Source organism: Filicampus tigris, chromosome 2 (assembly GCF_054856515.1).
Source record: "Filicampus tigris isolate MCC_2025a chromosome 2, RoL_Ftig_1.0, whole genome shotgun sequence".
Taxonomy (NCBI): domain Eukaryota; kingdom Metazoa; phylum Chordata; class Actinopteri; order Syngnathiformes; family Syngnathidae; genus Filicampus; species Filicampus tigris.
The window spans coordinates 16,479,963-16,503,625 of record NC_141218.1 but is presented as its reverse complement, the minus strand read 5'-3'; the positions used below and the strand labels follow the sequence as shown (position 1 = coordinate 16,503,625).

At 39.6% G+C, this 23,663-nt stretch overlaps 1 protein-coding gene and 1 pseudogene across 1 annotated transcript; both read left to right on the top strand.

Moving 5' to 3' along the window:
• The first annotated feature begins 2,106 nt into the window (after positions 1-2,106).
• Positions 2,107-4,523, top strand: LOC147151603 (uncharacterized; annotated as a pseudogene).
• Positions 4,524-6,771: 2,248 nt separating this feature from the next.
• On the top strand, positions 6,772-9,689 carry vma21 (vacuolar ATPase assembly factor VMA21). The gene is made up of 3 exons (XM_086021190.1): positions 6,772-6,938; positions 7,100-7,209; positions 8,976-9,689. Exons 1-3 carry the CDS (start codon positions 6,877-6,879, stop codon positions 9,113-9,115), a joined length of 312 nt encoding a protein of 103 aa, XP_085877316.1. The 5' UTR covers positions 6,772-6,876; the 3' UTR covers positions 9,116-9,689.
• Positions 9,690-23,663: the final 13,974 nt, after the last annotated feature.

The window sequence follows — 23,663 nt, the reverse complement described above, 5'->3', positions numbered from 1 at the left end:
AAGCAAAGCCCATCGAGATAAAATCGCTGCGAAATGTAAACCTAATTGACCTAATATTCTCTGAATGGTCTATGCAAACAGTGAAGTTGGTTCTTTGAGAGGCTCTAATTACTCCATTTTTGTCAGTAACAGTGGCAACGTGAGATGGCTGCCCTCTGGCTTCACCCGGGAGGGGCCTGTTGATAGTCCATTCATATACAGTATAAATCCGTGCTTTAAGCCCATAGCACAGTGAGTGGCAAAGGCTTGTGAGTTTTGCGAACGTAGTGAATGCTGGTTTTTCGTCAAGATTGCACACTGTCGAAAAGACCTTTACCAGACGTTCGCCAACAGTTTTAATGGCCGCATGTATTGCTGGATTTTTATTGCGTATTGCGTGATCTAGAATTGAGCCCTGGAGACTCTTTGTTTTGGTAACCAAAGAAAAAAAAAGAAACCAAAGAAAACTACACATTCCAAGTCTCCTTCTTCTACAATTGGTCCAAACCTTACAGTTGTTGTGATAAAGGTGCAGAATGTGGTGCAACTGACTTTCTTTCTTATGAATTTTTGATACTTGGACAGATTATATTCAGGAGTCAGTCTTTATTGACCCCCAAAATAATTTACTGTCGCCTTGCAATAACCTTCATTCTTAAATGAACTCTGATAAGATCGTCACTGTCATTTGTCAACGCTCAAGAAATGAAGGGGACTAATAAAGTCCTTCTGACAGATCTACATCTATCATACCGAGATGATACCACAGAGTGTTTTTTGTTGTACAAAGAAAAATGGATCCGTCATCACCTCATATGATTATATATTAATTACATCCAACAGAATTGTGTAACTGATATTATATATAATAATAATATAATACAGTATATCTCCCTTTTCCTTAGCCATCAAAACATTGCTTTTAATAAATCAAATGTGCTATTCAAATCTTAGTTCAATTGAGTCAAGTACACATGTCAATATTACTTTTAAAGCCACCTCATATGTCAGATAGTAAGAAAAATACAAAATTAATTGTTAAGTCACTGTTCACTTTTTTTATACTAACAACTTTGGTTGTTATACAAATATTGATTTCAAGTAGTTTAGTGACTATCTATGCAATTGCAAATATGTGTATACCCATAGCCAGTTAAAGGCTCCTGAATGCACGTAGCGGTCTGATTAGATGCAGTATGTTGCCTCTTATGGAATGTGTCACATTGACTTTCATCGACATCTCATGACTCTCCACCTACTCGCAACTGCCTGAATCAAGATGAGATTAGGTCAAGTTTATTTCTATATATCTTAATGACCAAAGACTTTGAAAGGGCAACAATCATCTGAATCAGAAATTAAAATGTAAGATTCAAATCTCTTATATAGTACCGGGTGCCTTGTTTATTCAACGTTTACTATTAATCAATGACAATAATAGCCAGACGTTGTCAATAATGTGTTTTTTAAATTGTTTTTAAAAAATGCATGAACCTGAGCACAATAAAACAATAAATTCAGTGAAACGTTGTAGTTTATATGCCAAGCCTGTAAGTAGTGCGGTGAAGTCTCCCACTGGAAGTCAACAAAACATATATATATATATATATATATATATATATATATATATATATATATATATATATATATATATATATATATATATATGTATATATATATATATATATATATGTATATATATATATATATATATATATATATATATATATATATATATATATATATATATATATATATATATATATATATATATATATATATATATGACCCTAAAACGCAAATGCAGGGTGACCCCCCCCCCATAAATTTTATTTTTAATTCAGTCTACATAACGTAATAATGAAAATTCCATCTTTGATTCTTAGATGTCTTAAATTAGTTTTACGGTTACATTTACAAGAAATAGAAACGTTTTCTCCCAGCACTCTTGGTTTTTGGGGATTGTCAAAAAGTTCCCGGTTTTTCATGTCACCTATATTTTTTAACGTTCTACTGCACCCTACTCCAGTCCAGTAGGTGGCGGTAACTGATTAAACGTCGATTTGCCAACCGTCAATAACAATACACAAGAACAGACGAAGAAGAACAATTACACTCACTCGCAACAATGGTGTTGAATGCGAAAAGGAGGTGTATGGTGTGGACTGATAAGGTAGAACTTCTGCTTCGGGTCACACTTGACTTGAAAACGACAAAACTGAAGCAGAATGTTGACTGGGAGTTCTGCCAGTCAAAATATACTAACTTAACGGACGCCTTTTTGGCACGATATCCAAGGCGCCCGAAAGACAAAAACAAGGTGCCATGACGAAAGTTCACGTCACCACAAGGTAAAAAACATTCGGGGGAAATATAGATATAGGCGTTGCACACTGGGCGCCGGCGTGGCCATCGACGGGTCAACTCTTGTTTTTCGAGTTGTGTGAGGATATTTGGGGGAGTTCGCCTGATACGTGCCTCTTGGACGGTGGCATCGAGGCGGGGGACATACAAGAAAAGGACACACAAGAGGAGGACATAAAAAAGGAGGTCACACAAGAGGACGATAAAATATAAGAGGAGTTAAAAGAAGAACCGTCTTCCAGTTTATCCCCGACTTTGGCGCTTTCTACGGATTCGCAACAATCTGTTGAAAGCAACCACACTCCTGCAGTTGTAAAGGAACGTAGTGACATGCTCCAGGTAGGTTCACTGTTGAAAGCTGAACGGGCGACATTTCGGGTGGAAGAAAAGGTACATTTTGACCAAAGTGGTGGCTTACCAAAGACTTGTGTAACTGTATTCAGCTCTCACAAACACACCTGTGGTACTTTAACTCAATAACTCATCGGCCACTCAAGTGTCTTTATACATACACTTGTCCTCATTAGGTGGCACTACCAGGTAACAGTCCCTGGTGCCAGCTTTTCATTGCTGGGTGTAATTGGTTTTTGAAACTTTTGTTAACTTGGTAAAACACTTTGACTTGCAGTTCTTGTAGCGTTCACTCTGACAACATTGCACTATTCGGCCAAACAAGTGTAAACGTCAATGTCATAAATCAAATTACAACAATAAATCAAACAAATATGTGGCTTTATGACTTCAACTTTCCATGGTGAATAAAACAATCATATCGTCGCTGTCATGTGAAAAACACCATTTTTTTTCAGTTTCCTATTTTTACATGAATGCTGTTTCCACGTTACAGACATCGCATTAATGTGAAAATTTAAAAAGTTTCCAAAATTGGACATAAGTGTTTCACAGGACAGCGATGATATGTAAACATGGACTCCACTTCTTAAAGGCCTAGATAGACCAATCCGACGTCGGCTCACTGTGACCGACGGGGCCGACTGTTGGCACGTCGCGTTGGCAAACATGACAAAAATACACCGACAGACAGGGACGCTGACCATTAAGTACTTCTGCGAATGTGTGAGAAGTAATACTCCTCCATACTATTGGCGGCGGTAGTTCTTGCCCCGTGCGCTGATTCACTAGCTAACAGCCAATCAGAGTGACCAAATGTCATGACATAAGACCCCGCCCGATTCAACATGGTGAAACGCTAACCAGACACTTCCCGACGGGATCCGATGTTACAACGGTGCTCGCTACCTCAATCAGACGGCACAATCAAACTTGCCGACGTTTTTTATATATATATATATATATATATATATATATATATATATATTCAAACTTGCCGACGTTTATATATATATATATATATATATATATATATATATATATATATATATATATATATATATATAATGTCTTCTGACCGAATTGAGACATTCCATTTCATTACAAATTTAATTCTGCTACATTGCAATGTCGATTTGAATTGGATAAATTGTTCAGCCATAATAACATTATTTTGCTCTATTTACTTAAGGCAATCCTGAGCAGCCACCGCCAGATTCTGGCTAAAAAGAAATGTTGTGGCTGACCCTGAAGTGCTGGAAGACCTACAAATAAAGAAGAGAATGCTGAAGCTAATGGAGGAATCATCAAGATGCAACGCAGATGCCATGCAGCAGATAAATGCAAGCATTTCCCACATGAACAGCATAATACAGGAAGGCTTTTCCCTGATAAGACAATCATTAGCACAGCCCCACAGTAACAGCAGTGGATCATCCATACCGTTGTGCTCACATGGCACTAAACTGGCCTGTACGTGCACATATAATGCACCAACACACCACTCGCATGTGCAGAAGTCTCTGCAGCACGAATGCAACAAGGTGATCCATCATTATTGTTGTCGGCGGTGTTAGCGCACATGAGAACATGGTCTACGGTGTCTCAGGAAAGATGCCAATGTGTAGTAAACACGGAAATGCAAGGACTTTTGACATTTTTAGTTTTATTCACTTGAAGACACAGTTTTAAAACGAATACTTTCACATCACCATGTCTCCACAGTCTGTATTTTGTTCCCTGTTTTCCAATAACACTTGTATTGTAGCTTTATAGCTTTTGATCCCTCCTTCCCTATGACTTTTGTAATAAATACTTAGTTGAGATTACTCCAAACACCTGGCTCTCTTATCTTCTTCTTCCCTTCACTTGGGGGGGTGGTAAGGTTATACAACTGTCCCATCACTTTATTTAAAAAAAAAAAAAAAAAAAACACCAGTGGGGAATTACCTCCTAAAATTTGATTTAGTGAAATTTGGGGGAATAAGGTCCCAATACACTCTTTGAAAAGCTCCAGTTCATGTGCTGATGATGACCAAAAAAAAAACACAGGGTTTGTCAATAGTGGGCACTATGTTATCATCCCACTAAAATCAGTCATTTATGTTTATTGTTTTTCTGAATATGTCTTGGTTTTGAATTGTCTGGCCAAAAAGGGCCGATGTTGATGGTGGTGTGTTTTTGTGTATTTTTATTAAAATATGTTTCAAAAGGAAAGCTGAGTTTTACAATACGTCGCGTTTATACAATGGTGTTGAGCTGGAGGTACTTTGCTTTTATTTTATTTATTTATTTTTTTATTTATATACAGGTAAAAGACATGAGTGATAATGATAATCTGCGGAGATGGGCACTTTACCCTATTTTGCCGGTCCGTCCACCATGCGGGTACTTTTATGTTATCGTCCCTCCGTCCTTATTCATAAAAATAATCGTCCTCCAACTGTCCGTCCTCGTCCTTTTAATTAAAGCGCTTCCATCCTTAAATTTCTACAGTCTGTATCACCCCCCAAAAAAGCGTGACGCCATCGTAGAGAGGATAATGGCAGAGGTTTCATAATTCATAAACATTATTTAAAGTTCAATAGCTGGCTAATTTCCTATTCACATCCACTTACTGGCTGGGAGTATCGTGAGTGGATTGCATTGTTTACAACTGTTTAAGTGTCAACCAACATTTAGCTGCCAATGCAACCACAAGACTATGGAGCCAGCCCGGGGGCATCACGAGAATATTTAAGATCGCATTATAACGCAATACTATTGCATTTTACTGCAAAACTTTTGTGTTCTAAAGCAACAAGTTTTCAGTTTTTATGGTGTTTTTTCCCAAAATAATTATTTAAAAAAAACACAATGTTATTTTCGGAGGAGAATGAAACACTTCCACTTCCGGTTGTAGCTTTAAGTGTATGGCGGCGATGGTGTGAGCATAAATCACAGTTTGGAGAGATTTTTACACTCTAGAGATGTCCCAGACAAGGACATACATCGCATGCAAAGGGATAAAGTATTTACTCAATTTTAACAGTTAACAAAGCAAAATTGAAACCCACCCTTTTCCTGTACCCTATATATACCATATTCCGGATTACACACGCAAGACAGGCGTGTTTCTGTCAGTATGGGCGTCCTGCAGCGTAATCCATGGTATTACTTGTGTTGAACCACTAGAGGGCAGACTATACCGGTGAGTACAATGTTACTGCAGGGAACACACACAAAAAGGAAGAAAAGGACGACAATGTTGTTGTAGGCAGTTAAAGGCACTTCCGTTCTTGCCTAGTCGGTCCATTTTAAAACACTTCTCGTCCTCCGTCGCCAAAATGAGCGCCCGTCGGACCGTTCCATCCCTGGGACTAATGCCCATCTCTGATAATCGGCAGTGCAATGCCCTAGTGGTTGACAAAGGATATAGAGCAGTGGTCCCCAACCACCATTTACCAATTACTGGCCTGTACCAATATGTATATCTATTAAAAAAAAAAAAAATTTCTTTAGCAGAGCATATATGTACATTATCACCCGGCAGGAAAGATTAGTCAGCAACCCTCAAACCCTTTATAGCAGGCAGACATGCTGCAATTATAACTAAATGGCATCATTCATCATTGAGACTACTGTACATTATTCAAGTTTTAGCAACAAGACTTCTCAATCAATTGCATGCTCTTGTATATTTTTATTTATTTATTTATTTGTTTGTTTGTTTGTTTGTTTGTTTAAGTATTTTTTTTATTAAATCTGGGACTATGCTAAAAGCCTTCTGAATAAAGTCTATTTGTGGAATAATTCCACACAGAAAAATTAATTTACTTTCAGTGTGGTCGACCAAATTCTTGCATCAGGTTTTCTGAAGTAACATTAATAGCTAATGTAACATTAATAATAGTGAAATATCCAGTGTAGGCCTTAATGTATGGCACTCACTTCCAAAATCACTCGGGGATACTGACAGTTTTATGGGATTTATTGTTAGTTAGTTGAACTAACTAACAATAAATCCCATAAAACTGTCAGGATCTCTGACCTTGAGGTGAACGCCAGCTCCCAATTCTCGCGATACCCACTGAGATATATCAAGTGGTCATGTGACGGTCCCGTGACTTGATGCGGAAGTAACGCAAAACAAGGAAGAATCATTCGTGTGGCTTTTTCCTCCGTTCGCCGTTCAGCACAACAATGGACGGACCCATCAGCGCGTCACCGGACATCACGGGCGGACCCCCGCCTCATTTTAGAACGTAAGGAAAGTCGCTTTCTCCCTGCGTGTGTCCATTCTGTAGCTAGCTTTGAGCGGCAGCAGTGTGTTATAGCGTGACGGATAATGTATCAGCGCAGGAGTTGCCCGGAATGGAACAAAAGCAGACTTGTGTGCCTGCGTGTTTGTGTGGCTTCCTTGCAGGAATGAAGGCTCCTTGGTTTCAGCCCTCAAGACACTGTTGTTCTTCACCATCCTAATGGTCACGCTACCGATTGGCTTATACTTCGCTTCAAAAGCTTACATCTTCGAAGGTAAATTTAGCTTCTGTTCCATGCTGTGCTGCTGTCTCGAGTTTGTTTTTCCACTTGGGGCGATATGAAAACCATCCAAAACAAAACTCATTCTTGACTCCAAGACTTTGTTGTTTCTTGGTGCCTGCCTGACTACATTGAATGACTTATTCCTAAGTGGAAACATTACATACATTGCATAACATTTAATTGTGGAGTATAGCCAGTAAGAAATGCTAAAATAGTTTGTGTAATGTATTGTATTGTATAGATTTGACACATCTAGGTACCACAAGCGACCAGTACATGAGTCGCATTAAAACAATTTGCATTTACAAAGTTAATTTTCGTTTTTTTACCCTCTCAGAAAATTCTTCATTTAACAATGAACGTATGGTGGTTGTAGTTTACAGTGATGCTAGAACGTGATACTGAGAGGCGCTAGAAGCGTCTCTTAATATCACCAGAACTCGAAATGAAAACAATGACAAAGAAAATATTTAACTTAAGAATATACCTTTTAGAGAAGTAGTTGCAAAACTTTTTACACCAATTACCACCTCAAAAAAATAGTTCTTCATGAACCACCATTTTGACCAGCATTACAATAGAGTGGCATAGTAGCCCCAAGTATCATCAAAAACAAAGAAGAGGTTTTACTTCTAAAAAGTATTTGTAGCATTATTATTAGACACTTAAACATTATTCACAGTTTGAACATTAACCTTGCCCTCAATATGGGGGGAAAAACTGTACTTAAGTAGAGTTGTAATTAAAATGTATTACTGATTGCCCTAGTTAAATTGTATCTAAATAAGTGTTTTAATACAAACATTGCGAAATGATCAATGCAAGTGTGTCTTTGAAAATCACCGCTTTAGAAAAATAGTACTTAAATAGTTTTCACGGTCAAATTGTGGCAGAGGTGGTACCATCCTAACCATGTGCCATGACGTGCATGTTCTCTGTAAATTCAACTGACTCACTTTCTTTTACTGGTAACAAAGTTATGAGTAAGGTTGTGGCGATACTAAAATTTCCAACTCAATATCAATACCCAGGAAGATACTCAATACCATTTCGATACCACGGGGATAAAAAAATATTTTTAATAACATGAACAAGACTGGCTGGTTGGCCCTCCTGCCGCCGCCGCACTGGCCATACTTAGCAGCTGTAAAACGTAGAACTGCCAGCGGGGTCGCTGTGAGTGCTCTCCTGCAGGGCTGCCACAAACGATTAATTTGCTAGTCCACTAATCACCTAACAGTAGTCGTGATTATTCGACTTGTCGGATCATATGTAAATCACGGGATAATCGCACCAGCAAGCAGCTGCTCTTATAGGACCATTAGTAGCTTACGGCATGAATTCTTTAAGGTATGTACAAATGAGCAAAGCCGGTCCGTTTAACACCTTCCGCCTGCAGCCGTCTATCCACCTTTTTGTCCGGACTGACCAAATAGTAATCGCCTATAGGCCGGTGCGCCTAGCATTTTAAACCTGCGTCCATTAGCGTTTCTGTCTACCAACTTTGAAAAACTTCCATACACTTTTTTTTTAATTTTTTTTAGCTTCAAATGTTTAGTGCATTTTAAAATGGAACCCAAAACTATGCGCTATGCAGAGTTGCACTAATACTATGAAATCACCTTTAAATACTAATACTTGAATACAAGAAATACTTGTTCCTTTGCACGTCACACAACTGGCGTACCAATTGTCCTCCACAGTCCGCTTGCATTGATCTCTGTTTTTTTGTTTTTGTTTGTTTGTTTGTTTTTCAGGGTCAATGAAGATGTCAAGCTCGGATAGCTACTTCTACGCCGCCATCGTCGCTGTGCTGGCTGTACACGTGGTTCTGGCCTTGTTTGTTTACGTGGCCTGGAACGAAGGCACACCCAAAGGGAAGGGAAAATACGATTAAGCACGATCAAAGGAGATGCTCAAACCTTTAGGAAGAAGCAGCCTCAGAACAGCCCCCAGCACCACGAGCACTACCCCGGCTCAACATGTAACAGCTAACAAGACCGTTCTGGAGTGTGCTAGGCTTAAATATACTAAATGGAGGCTATTGAATGTGGTGTTCTTATGAACACCCATTTTGACTTTTTCAGTTAAAAGAGGGCAGTTTTTAAGATCTTTTTTTTCCATTTGTCTAACAGTCACAAGTCCAACATGTAGCAAAACATCTTCCCTTTTGCTTAGTTGCGTACGTCATTGAGCCCTTTGATTCTAAAATTGTTAAGCCATCACAATTTTGATGCCAAGTTCGTCACGCATATTTTGCTCAATATTTTGTTGAGTTCAAAGAAGTAATACACACAAGTTGGAATTTGCAATTGTCTTACCATGTCACAATGTTTTAGCTTTGCGTTTTTGTTCTGTTTCAGAGAAGTGTCGTGACACTTCGATCGTCAAATTGTACAGCTGTTCTTTTGTGATGTCACTGTGAAACCGATTGGTGACCTAGTTGAATAAATTTGTGTAGTAGAATGCAATCCTCTTAGTTTGATCATTTTTCACCAGGTTTTGTATTTTTGTTGATTATCTTCATAAATGGATGTGTCTTTATTGTAAATAAAACCAAACACTCTCATAAAGCAGTAACTTTATTTTGAGGCTTCACGGGTATTTAAAAAAGACAAAAAAAATCACTGAGTGCGGGCGTCCTGTCAAACAGTCTATATATTTGTTCTCTTAAATAAATATATGGCAGCCCTCAAATAGAATGTTGCAGCAAGGTAGCTGTACCTTTACTATGACATTTGATACAACCACAAATTGACCCAAAACAAAAATGTACACAATACATATAAAACACAGTCTAAAAAGGAAAGTAGTACAGTGTTGAATGTTGCAAGTACTGTCCTGTATGTTGAAGTAATACACCTGGACTAAGGGACAAACTTTGTATGTTGGGGAAGAGCTAATATTAGCCTGTGTTGTTAGTGGAAGTTACAGAGAAACTTCACCCACATGCACACTTAAAAAGAAGATCACGTCTAAACCATCTATTAAGGGTAGTGTTGTAAAATGAGCTTGAAATGTAGAATTTGTTTTTCATCATTGTATGTTGTATCTTTAGAATTTAAACTATTAATATAAGAAATCATATTTGGGAAAATAATGCCAGTGGCATCAATTACTTTTTTTTTTTTTTGCTGTAGGGCACAGTTCCTAACTTCCAATCACCTGTGACAATCTGCATTTAACCGCAAATTGGTACCTTCTACTCTGCAGCTGAGTAAATAAACACCCAAGACAGTGTTTAAGGACATATTCAAAAATACATAATACTTACAATATATATAAAAAAACTCAAGTTAAGATTTATTTTGGGCCCTCAGTATTGTAATTGCGAGTTAATGTATATGATTATTTTTTCAATGTCCTATTCTCATGTATATTTTTGAACAAACACAAGCAATACATTCATCTGATTAACTATAAAATGTCAGATTTGATGTTTGATTTGACCAACAGAAATGAAGCAGCCTTTGTTTTACAAATTGCAACATTTGCGATTCGAATATTGCATTCTACTGCATTTTGAATTTGATTTTAATTTGATTAATTGTTCAGCGCTACATACTTTTGACAATCGGTGTAAAACAAAATATGCGCACACAAAATAGTGCTGTGTTACCGTTATGTTCTCTATCACAAATGTTTACTTCATTTCAAAGCAGTTTCCAAATGTAACAGACAAACTTAAATGCAATGATGGAAAACCTTGACAATAAATAATCTGGTTGTTTTTAATTTGTTCAGCGTGACAAACGTTTATTACTCATTCCTTATTTAATTCTGCCAGTTATTTTTGGATCCTGCCAGAAAATATGGTCCAAAAAATCGATTCGACAGCCCCATGCAGAAGTGCTTTCAAGTGTGTTCCAGATTAAAGAGGCCGATTGATTATTGCAGGGAGTTGCGGCTCTCACTTGTGGCAGAAAAAACTTTCCCGCCATGCAAACACAGTGAGAGCAACTTGGACAAAAAGCCATGTGGTAATGAACATTTTCTGCTTGATAGAGCATGTCTGCAGCTGCTTCTTCCTTTCCCAAGTCTGCAAATTTAGTTTTTGAGCCACGCTGTCGTGAAGTTGCTGTGGGCGCATGGCGTCGAAGTGTTAGGCAACAGGCCTGCAGGCAATCAGACCCGTTTAGTCAGCACACATCACGAGGTCCATTTTTCCTTTTTGCTTCTGCTTCAAAAGCATCAAGCAAACCTCCTGCAATTGTAAGCTACGTTTCTGGCTGTTTATCACACATTAGCAAGTTGGATGTGTAATGTCTGTGTAATGGAACACAGGCCCTAAAATGAAACAACATGCTTTCGCAAGCCATTGGTTTAAATAAACACTTCAGTGGTTCTTGATGGTTTTAATCCAATGTTTTATATGTATTTGTTGTGACTGAACAGATGAGGAAGCCACTTTGGAATTTATCAATATTATCTGCTCTGTGCACGCTTGGGAAATGCAAGTAGTTTCTTTAGTGGCCAGCAGATGGCAGAGCAGCAGCATCTTAGATGTCGATGGGGGCCTCAGCAAGTGGCAAAGTATTCATATGACAGATACTTCATTTAGTTAACTAAGTGAAAAAGTACTGGCTCTGAAAGGTCACTTTAAAGTCAGGATTCGGAGAATAAAGTCAGAATTCTCTCTTTAAAGTCAGAATTCTGACTTTAAAGTCAATTAAACTTGAAAGTCAGAATTCTGACTTTAATGTCGGAATTCTGACTTTAAAGCAAGAATTCTGAGTATAAAGCCAGAATTCTCACTTTAAAGTTAGAGTTCTGACTTTAAAGTCAGAATTCTGACTTTTTTCTCACTTTTCAGAATTGCCACTAAAAGATAGTCAGAATTCTGACTTTAAAGTCAGTTAAACTTTGAAGTCAGAATCCTGAATTTAATGTCAGAACTTCTGATTTTAATGTCGTAATACTGACATTAATGTCAGAATTCTGAGAATAAAGTCAGAATTCTGAAATAAAAGTGAGAAGTTCCGACATTAAAGTCAGAGTTCTGACTTTAAAGTTTAACTGACTTTAAAGTCAGAATTCTGACTTTATCTTTTAGTGGCAATTCTGAAAAGTGAGAATAAAGTCAGAATTCTGACTTCAAAGTCATAGGGGATTTGTTTGTATAAAAAGCAACACCATCAAAATTAGACAGCACAGTATTTATTCAACATTTTCCATGTTAAAAGTTAAATTTATGGAGTGTAACAAGTGTTAGCGCTCCCTCTGGGGACTCCATCGTTCTGCCGGGGGACTTCCTTTTTTAGAAAGGGGACCGGAGGGTGTGTTCCAATTACAGAGGAATCACACTCCTCAGCCTCCCTGGTAAGGTCTATTCAGGGGTGGTGGAGAGGAGGGTCAGTCGGGAGGTCGAATCTCGGATTCAGGAGGAGCAATGTGGTTATCATCCCGGCCGTGGAACAGTGCACCAGCTTTACACCCTCAGCAGGGTCCTCGAGGGTGCATGGGAGTTCGCCCAACCATGTGTTTTGTCAACCTGGAGAAGGCGTTCGACCGTGTCGCTCAGGGAGTTCTGTGAGGGGTGCTTCGGGAGTACGGAGTTCTTTGAGGGGTGCTTCGGGAGTACTGAGCCCCCTTACCCCCTTATAAGGGCTGTTCGGTCCCTGTACCACCGATGTCAGAGCTTGGTCCTGCATTGCCGGCAGTAAGTCGGATTCATTTCCAGTGAGGGTTGCACTCCGCCAATGCTGCCCTTCGTCACTGATTCTGTTCATCAATTTTATGGACAGAATTTCTAGGTGCAGCCGAGGTGTTGAGGGGGTCCGGTTTGAGAGGAGCCAGTTGATGTGGCTCGGGCATCTGATTAGGATGCCTCCTGGACGCCTCCCTGGTGAGGTATTCCGGGCATGTCCCACCGGTAGGAGGCCCCGAGGACGACCCAGGACACACTGGAGAGACTATGTCTCCCAGCTTGCCTGGGAGCGCCTTGGGATCCCTCCGGAAGAGCTGGAAGAACCGGCTGGGGAGAGGGAAGTCCGGGCTTCCCTGCTGAAGCTGCTGCCTCCGCGACCCGACCTCGGATAAGCAGTAGATTATGGATGGATGGATGGATGGTAGAAGAGTGGAAACCGTGTGTCTGTGTTGGTGTGTGCGCGTGTGTGTGGGGGAGTCAAAATGGCTTAATAGAAGCGTAATGCAGGGGTCCCCAACTGCGGTCCTCGATGGCCCCTATCGTGCAAGTTTTATATCTTTTCCTCCTCCAACACACCTTATTCAAATGATCAGGATCGTTATCAGGCTTCTGCAGAGCTTGCTGATGAGCTGATCATTTGAATCAGGTGTGTTGGAGGAGGTAAACATAAAACATGCAGGATAGGGGATCTTGAGGACTGGAGTTGGTGACCCCTTGTCTAGTGGCTTATAGCCGCCAGAGGGCCCATGGACCGGCATTAAGGGCGTCCAACTCGCCACAGCTACGCCCTGCGCGCCGCACGCGGCCTAACACAACAGTAACATGTCAGGAGAAATTACCTCTTTATGTTTGCGAGACTACGAGATAACAAGCAAGCTAACAAGCTAACAATTAGCGAGATCGCCGGACAAGCATTGGCATTGTCTGAAGTCACCGCCTCAAGTCTCTTTTTTTTCACAATTTTGGACTCTGATTTTATATATGAAGTGATTTTTTCATTCAAATTTGGCAGACTTGTCAACAACACTCTTCTATGTGATTTGTAAAATTTACTAGGCATTTTTTGGCACTTTAGAGGGTCTTTAACTGTGGCTGACTTTCCTTATCCCTGTTTGTGTCTTTTTTACTTTTTGTTGTCATCCTATGAGGTTGAAAACAATGAGATACCCTTTATTGAATTTGGGGAGTATAAGCAAAAACTTAACAAAATACCGGTACTCAAGTGAAGAAAAATCCTTGTACTTCATTAGCGCACTTTCGCACCATTGCAATAAAGTGACACAAATCTTTGGACACCTCAACTAAATTCCAACAATAAGATGTTATTTCCCATGAAATTCTCTCCAGGTGTTTGCTAGCGGTCTGGCGTAACACAATCAGTGGGGTGTTCCCTCCAGGGCACAGTTCTAATAACCGCTACACTGATGAGTAATTCACATAAAATAAGTCTCACTAGCGGAAAAGGGCATCACAAGTCAGATTCAAGTTTGACAAGCAGCTGCACCAGAAGCAGAACAAAATTAAGGCATGTCTTGAAAAAAAAGAGACTAAAATAACAATTGTACACACAGTAATTCTGACCTCTCATTCATAACCAATGTGTGTTTACAAAATTATATTAGGAAAGTTAAAAAGAAACTTTACCAGTTTCAACAGTAAATGCATTGAAGCCACAAGTTAAAAACAATGCTCCACCAACATGTTGTTTTTTTACTGGTTTGACTTTCCTTATTTCGACAAATGCCATGAGCCCAAAATGTGTTTCTTATTGAACAAGCATTTTGTGGAGCAAAAACAAAATAAACAAAAAATATACATGTGCCAAGACATCTGAAATCTTATGATCTGTTGTTTGTTAGTTAGAACAAACGTGCATTTCCTCTTCCCTTGATATCAAGTGTTAACACGAATGTTACATCACACCAGGCAGGATGCTTTGTCGTCATGAATAGGCTATGCTGTTAACTCATTTACAAGTTTTTTTTTTTTTTTTTTACATACCAGAGGCACCAACATTATTTCCTGGATGAGCTCAATATGTGCATGTGTTACTGTAAACCAGGGGCGGAGCCTGAACGTGGCTAATGGGTGGGCCTGGAAAAATCAGGGTGGGCCCGAATATTTTTCTCAATCAGCACAATACCCCACTCTCGACACATAGTATATTCAAATAAAATGACAAATTGAATAGTATGAAGTTTAGGTCTTCCTGAGATAACCACAATTATGCCATTCTTAATATTCAATAAAATAAAATAAAAAAACAATGAAACACAAATTCAAAACAATTTAATAATAATTTACAAAAAATGTAAAAGTATATTTTTTTTCATGAAAAAACACACAGAACAGTGTTTTTTTTGCAGTTTGTGCGTGTGAGAACACTAATGTAACCACACCGCTATTAATAGCGCAGAACAAATTTGTTCTTCACGATTCGTGAATGAGGTCTGTTATTTCAACTACAATTGGATGGATAATGAAATGTTTCCACGCATACAAATTATGAACATCTTCACAGATTTTTTAAATTAAATAAATCCCACACATAGGCTAATGAGAAAAAAGAAATCACTATGTGTCGAGATGGCCAACACATTTAACCATGTCTGTTGTAATATTAAGACTGGCCTGTTAGAGGCAGCGTAGTGCCACAGGACATAAAGAATGCCTGAAAAAGTAGTAGAAGAAATTGAACCAGCTTGGCTAAGTGTTAGCTAATCTGTTAACTACATTGTGGTTGTCAACTCAGATTCAGAATCAGAATAGCTTTGTCATTGTACCACAGGGTGTAAGGAAATGGAACAGATACATCCCGCCCAAAAGACACGGAAAAACAATTAACAACAGAGGGATACATAAAGGGAGTCTGCTGGGTCACCTTCTTCCAATATGGTCCAGCTGCGGCCACAAATTCCCGTTTTTGACGGAAACGCCCCTTTCTGAGGGAACGGAAAGATTATTTGTCTTTTATTTCTTACTTGTATTGTAGGGCCTAAAATTATTTTATTTACATGCAAATAAGCTAAATTACTGTCAGAGTCTCAGTTTGATGCTATAGCTTATGTTTTCAGACAACATTTAGCTGTAAAAACTTGCTTCAAGAACCTCCTAGTAATTGGTTGTAACTTGTACCAATAACACACTTCACTATCAACACACTTAACACTTTTTGTTGTGATGTGCTCCAGGGTGGCATGGTAAGTGGTTAGCATGTCTACCTCACAGTGCAGAGGTTGGGGGTTCCTGTGTGGAGTTTGCATGTTCTCCCCGTGCCTGCGTGGGTTTTCTCTGGGTACTCTGCCCCCCGCCCCCCCCCCATTCCAAAAGCATGCATGGTACATTATAGTTTCAACTTTATTTTACCTAATATACCGTATTTTTCATACTATAAGTCGATCCGGAGTACAAGTCGCGCCAACCATAAAATGCATGATAAAGTAGAAAAAACATATATAAGTCGCTCTGGAGTATAAGTCGCATTTTTAAGGAAATTTATTTGATAAAATCCAACACCAAGAACAGACACGTGATTTGAAATTTATATAACGAACAATTTAAAATGAAAATAGACACAGGCTGAATGGTATGCTTACGTTACATTACACAACGCCCCGCCTCCACCACCCAGAAGCCAAGTTACCTCTGTTGCGTAATGCAGATAAATGTGTCCATATAAATCAAAATAATAACATTTTGCGCTTAGTACACATTTCCACTGAGCTACGATGGTAACATTTAGCTTACATTCACACATGTAGAATTACAAGAAAGTTAGGACTGTATGTGAATTTGGGGGGATTCACCGGAGCGCCTCGTCCAAAAAGTCACTCGAATCAAAGAGCGTGACCGGACACAGTGATAGGGAACAACGTGACTTTAGTAGCACTCGAATCCATTCCACAGAGCTCAACAACTCGCTCAATCCCGGCTCGAAGATGGTGCCGCTAGCTGCTAACGGCTAACAGTCTCCAAATGTCTCTCCTTAGACCCCTTAGCTGTCCAACAATATGCCCAACATAAATCAACATAAAGAAAGGACCCATTGGCTGCCCGAAAACATGTCTGGTGTAAAACACACAAGTTAAACAGTAAGCGAATGCCTGTATCAACGAAGCACTAATGAGGAATTTACAACAGGTATGTCAGAAAGACTGGGAGGAACCAAAGTTTAGTTCTGCCTTGGTGCGTTTATTCTGTGTCTCCTACTGATTCTCTGACCGGAATCAATGGTCTATACTACCCGCTTCAGCCAGTGTAAATTCTCTAAATTAATGTGGACAACACTACAAGGTAAGATAACTTTAATCTCACCAAAACGGTCGTAGATCGATTAAATAAGTCTTTTATTTATCGCCAACCATCTAGAACGTTTCCAAGTCTCCACAACTATTTATGTATTCGGTTGTAATTATCTCTTTGTTGTCTCCGCACCGTACGTGTGTGTAGACCACAGGCATGACAAGTAGATGTATTTAATAGTCAAATCCCCTTTTTATTAGGGATGGGAATCTTCACTAATTTGCCTGCCGACTAGTCTCAAATTTTATTTGCGACTAGTCGACTAGTCTATAAGCAAGAAAACCAGAAATATAATACATATTGAATTCAAAGTTTAAAATGCAAATGTTTTGTGTATTTACAGTAGGGGCTTCTTCAGCCCAAACATTAAGGACAGTTTGTTCATTTAAATTCTATTGATGTAACAACAACTGACTGAATTAAAGTGAACAATTGAAAGAAAAATACATTTCTGATACATTTACCAATGCAATGCATGGCATTTATTATGAATAATGTATTGAGTAATGGTACTAACTCCCAGTCCGACAGGGTCTCATTCGCCATGTTAGGTGCATTATCATGCACACAGGTGACGACTTTATTTTCTAGTGTCACGTACCCATCACAATCCGCAAGAGAGCAGCCAAGTTTTCAGCTGTGTGTCTTTCTTCCAAGGCGCATGAAGCACACAGCTGCGGAGATGTCCTTCGTCCACATAATGACACGTTATACTTAATGTGATACTTAATGCAGCGTTTAACCGACTAGTAAAATACTAAACGTTTAATAAATAGTAGACATTTAAACAGTTAAACAACTAGTTGAGCACATCCCTACTTTTTATCATACTATTTTAATTACTTATTTAACAAAATATTAGGATTTAACTGTCTAAATTATGCATGCATTTTAATAGTGTTAAGGATTTATCTTTATGTTTCTTTATGTGAAATGATATACAGGTCTGCCCGGCTCTGCACTACAGGTTATTCTGCCCGTAGTAAAGTCAATATATAATACAAGTTTACATGCAGCCTTAGAACGCCCTCCTGTGGTTGTTTGGTGTATTGTTTGCTGACCTTGAAAAGGAAAGGAATACGATATAATGTGTTAATAATTTGACACATAAGTCACTCTGGAGTACAAGTCACACCCCGGGCCAAACTATGAAAAAAAAACGCGACTTGTAGTCCGGAAAATACGGTAGTGTTTGAAATGAGTGTTTTACCACTTATATTAAGGTACGTATGTCAAAGTCAAGGCCCGCGGGCCACATCCGAGAAGGTTTTCTACGGCCCCTGGGATGATATTGCTTTATTATTGGATCCGGCTGGCAGCCTGCCGGTGTGGGTAGCAGATGTGATCGGATCCTTTGCGCCTGCCGGTTACGTCAGGCTTTAAAATATATTGTAGCGTCTTCCAACAGACGTTGTTTAATTATCACGTTTTATTCGTCCAACCGGCTACTGTGGCCCGCAGCCGACGCCAATACATTACGACAACCGTTCGGTCAAAAAAGAGCAGCGGCTCTCCTCTTCGTCCTCCGCTACTCTCGCTTGCATGCCCTCCCATCCAGCGAGTTTGCCACCCCCTGGCTGTTGTTATACGAACATTACCTGCTACTTTTGCGAGGATCGTCCTTCGGTCGTCTACGTGCCGACTGAAGACTTCTTGTCACTGTTTCGTGGCTTTCAGAATCGGATTGTGGTGAAAAGTTATTCGGAGTTAAACACACTTTATTAAGAAATACTTCATGTTAGAAATCTCACGTTGTTTTATTACCGGTATTAGTAATTGTTGACATTTGATAAATTCATTGAGTTTCGACGTAGTGATGAGATGTCCCACACTGTGAGCAGGCATTGAACGCTCCTCGAGCGCGAAGTGTTGATAGCGAGAGACGTGTGGCTTGAGGCTTGTGGCCGCTTGGCAAAATTGACAGATGAAGCTACAGAATGGAGACAAGGAGAACATTAACCAATATGTACTCACTTTTCCTCACCCTCCAAACCCGAACGTTGACGCTATCTCATGCTTCTTAAAATGCATCGAACACATTAACGAGAGATGGGCGAGCCGAGAAGAGGTAGCAAATAAGTTACCCATACGTACAGTAAAATATTTATACGACAGCGAGTTATACATTGTCTACATTGGAAACTGCGCAGCCTGTTAGCCAGTTCATGCATATTGCAATACTAGCTAAAACGTTAGCGTCACGACCAGAAACAGTCCAATACGCGGCTTTCTTTTGGCTTATTTACATCGTATTCGAATACATTTAAGATGACAAGACAGGCATATTATGTGAATACAATGCTTTACAGTGAGTGTTGTCGAAATAAACTTACTGACATGATGCTTTGTCGATTCACCACATTTTTAGTAACTGTTGATATTGAAGTCGCGAGGACCCACTGTGCCTCCCTCAGTGACCTCAACCTGTGTCGTGTTGGGAACACCCCGGCTGCAACTGGATCCCTCTCATTGGTTGACAAAACGCATACAGGAACGCCTAGTGGGCGTTCTTGTATCCTTACAGGAAAGCCCCGGCCGCAGCCGGACCCTTCTCCCTTCTTCAGCACCCCGTTTTCGCAGATTAAAAGAAAAACATAAGAGAGGGGAGAAAAAAACAACCCCAAACTGAGGGTAGCATACCTGTCAACCTCAGCCAATTGCTCCCCTTATTAATGATTGCAATTCCCCTTATCAAGCGATAATTAACCTTACAAACACAATGCGGCACCTATTTACTCACAGCAAGACAGACTATGTACAATAAGAACAAAGATAATTCGTATAAACAAGTTTATTTTATCTACCAAATAACGTTGTCGTCTGCTAACAGTGACCGAGCCGATTTGGATTAGAGCCGGAATGGGCAAGACGAGATCGGTCTAACAAAACTTTTCCCCGTACAAAAATGGTTGTACGGCGTACACAATTTGAAATGATCAAAAAACGTATAAAATACGGGGAAAACGTATAAGTTGACAGGTATGGGGTAGCACAGTATGGATGAACAGTCAACGCTTTGCTGTACTGTATTTTATGTTGATCATTATGGTGGTGCTTGAAGAGGAAAGTATTTTTCTTTTTGTGAGGTATTTGGCGACAAATTTGAAAATTAGGCCTTTGGGCTGACCAGAAAGGAGGGGAAATCCTCAATTTCTGCCTGATGGTCGGTATATCTGGACCCCTTTTTAAGTAGTTCATGATTTATTAGCTCCAATGAGACTCGATGCTAAGGGGCAAGTTTAAGGCAGCTTTATTTACATGTTTCTTTTTAAAGACGTGTGTCACCAAGTACTTTACAGCAATCAAAAACCAAACTGAGATACAAACAATCCAGCTTTGGAAGATGTTTTTTTTCTGCGTGATGACTTATGACACATTATAAGTATGGAAACTCCTGAGACGACCGCAAACTCTATTGAGGCACGCCCTGGAATTGGATACAGTGTTTTGACTAGTGCCAGTTATTTCACAACATTACACTTGTCAACTATGCTGGAGGTTGACACTTGAAAAGTCTTATTACATCAAATGATTGCAGGTCAGAAATAAACACGTTCCCCTGCGTAATTAGTGAAGGTAATTTTTAACAAGTAGTTTATCAATCAAAAATTTAATTTAAAAACCTGAGAAGACCTCTACTTTGCTGTATTTTTGTGCTGTCGAAGTGATCCCAGTCAGTGGTTGAAAGTGTTCACAAATGTGCACAAATTATGTCATCTCTTAGTATTCAATAAAATATTTAAAAAAACACAACGAAACACAAATTAAAAAATAATTTCATAATCATTTACAAAAATTTAAAAGTATATATTTTTTCATGAATCTCACTGGGTGGGCAGTCTGTCAATCTGGGTGGGCCTGTGCACACCCAGGCCCACCCATGGCTCCGCCCCTGGTATGCCTACACTTTTAAAAATCTTATTCATTTTCTCTTGACAGGGATTTTGAATTCACACAACAATAAAAGTTAGGAAAGCTGATTATAAGTACAGTGAAACCTCCAAAATTGGCAAGTCAACCAAAACTTGGGAGTTTAAAACTTGTATTATCATACAGGACGCGCACAACATCAGTGAGACTTTAGCTCCATGAGCATCTAAATCTGGGGTGTCAAAGTCAAATGGACAGAGGGCCAAATTTAAAAAAATTGCGACAAGCCGAGGGCCGGACTGATAGAATGTTCATTGAAATTTTTTTAAATGTCCAAATTGGATCGGGTCCTTCGCGCTTGCTGATTATGTCACGCTTTATATTTCTGTAATATATTTCTTTGCCTCTATGTTTGTTACCCCCCTGGCTGTTGTGTTTTTATGTTCGGGTTTACTAAATAAAAAACAAAATAAAGTACATTAATGCTACTTTTGCAAGGCAGCTCGCATGTCACTTCCACTTATGACCCGAGAAGACGCCGCTGCCCGTCTTGTGAAACAAGATCAGTGGAACGTTTGCGTTTCTCCTACTAAACTGGAAAACATTTTCTGGTTGAGTCGGGCTGCAAGATTGTATGAACTGTACATAATGTGAAGTAAAACGGAGAGGATCATATGATTGGTATGATGTCTCCAGCTGACTCTATTTTAGAGTGGCAAGGTATGAATGTGGGTGCTCCTGTCAGAAAACACAGGCCCGTATTCCACTTGACACGTCTATTTATTGTGGTCTGCAACAACACAAACAAAGAATAACCTAGCAACATCATCCAATGCATATCCAGTAGTTAACAATATGCCTAAACATTACAATTCACTGTATTAAGCAATTAAACAGCCAAACAATACACCCAATACACATCCACACGTTTCATCACTAGAATAGCTAGCATACTAACTAGTGTTCATCAACGTGATATCACTCACGAGAACATATCAAGGCAATTATGTACAGCAGTTAAGTTACCTGACACAAACGTAAATTATTAAACTCACCTTTTAACATTTACACACAACAACAAACGTGGTGAAACAACTGCAACTACTGAGTTTGCTGGCACGAACAAGCTACTACCTAGCTGTATCGAAGGAGGAAAAAGAAAAGAAGGCACGTCTCTCGCTATCAACACTTCGGGCTCGAGGAGCGTTCAATATCTGCTCACAGTGTGGGACATCTCATTACTACGTCAAAACTCAATGAATTTATCAAATGCCAACAATGACTAAAAATAAAACGTGAAATTTCTAACATGAAGTATTTCTTAATAAAGCGTGTTTTACTTCGAATAACTTCACCACAATCCGATTCTGAAAGCCACGAAACAGTGACAAGAAGACTTCAGTCGGCACGTAGACGACCGAAGGACGATCCTCGCAAAAGTAGCAGGTAATGTTCGTTATAACAACAGCCAGGGGGTGGCAAACATAGAAAGAAATATATTACAGATATAGTGTAACGAATTGGGTTATCTGTGTTGTGGTCGAATTTGTGTCTTGCCAAGTTGTGTTGTTTCCGAGGTTAATGAATGCATCGTGCGGCTCGCTGGATGGGAGGGCATGCGAGCGAGAGTAGCAGAGGACGAAGAGGAGAGCCGTGGCTCTTTTTTGACTGAACAGTATTGTCGCACTGTATTGGCGTCGGCTGCGGCCCACAGTAGCCGGTTGGACTAATAAAAGCGTGCTAATTAAACTACGACTGTGTTCTTGGAAGACACTACAATATTCTTTTAAAGCGTGACGTCATCGGCAGGCGCGAAGGACCCGATCACATCTGCTACCCACACCGGCGTGCTGTGGGCCGGATCTAATAATAAAGCAATATCATCCTAGGGGCCGTAGAAAACATTCTCGGATGTGGCTTGACTTTGACGTATGTGATCTAAATGATTAACTTCACAGGTACTTATTTATTAATTGTGTTAGAACCCCAACCCTAACAGTCTTGGTAAAAACGAAAACAGCAACAGCGACATTGGAAAGGTCATGTCTGCACAATACAATATGAGCAATGCAATTCATGAAATATCAATGACATACACATATTAATTTTACCAAGCAGACGATGATATAAATACAATAAAAAAATCCCTGTTTTCGTCCAGTTATAACTCAATTTTGTTGTTTATTTTGGGTGTAATTCCACTGTAGGCCGCTAAATGGCAGAGCTGGGCATACCGCCTATGTGACGGACTGGTCCGCCTAGTAGGTGAGTTTGTCAAAGTTGGTATTCAGAAACGCTAACGTAAGCACGTTTAAAATGATAGTCAGACTGGCCTATAGGCGATTACTATTTGGTCCGGCTGGACAAAATTGCAGATAAACAGATAGCGGAAGGGTACCGCGACTGGAGGCGGAAGGCGATAAACGGACCGCATTTTTTTTGTAAAATGCCCAGCCTGATAAATGGCATTCTTTAACACTGTAAACTTGAAAGAAGAAGAGTGAAAACAGGAAGTGGTTCAAGCTTAGCCTAGTTTTTAGGCTGAAGAGTTCAAGAAGAGATTACGGAATGCCTCAATCCTCAGCCATCCTGCGTTATACGGCATCACAAAGCAACGACTGCGGGT

Bases quoted from the DNA above. Each gene is read 5' to 3' on its own strand.
- vma21 (XM_086021190.1), top strand. From the start codon at position 6,877: ATGGACGGACCCATCAGCGCGTCACCGGACATCACGGGCGGACCCCCG. The intron at 6,939-7,099 runs GTAAGGAAAGTC...GCTTCCTTGCAG, and splicing joins CCCCCGCCTCATTTTAGAAC to GAATGAAGGCTCCTTGGTTT. The intron at 7,210-8,975 runs GTAAATTTAGCT...TTTGTTTTTCAG, and splicing joins AAAAGCTTACATCTTCGAAG to GGTCAATGAAGATGTCAAGC.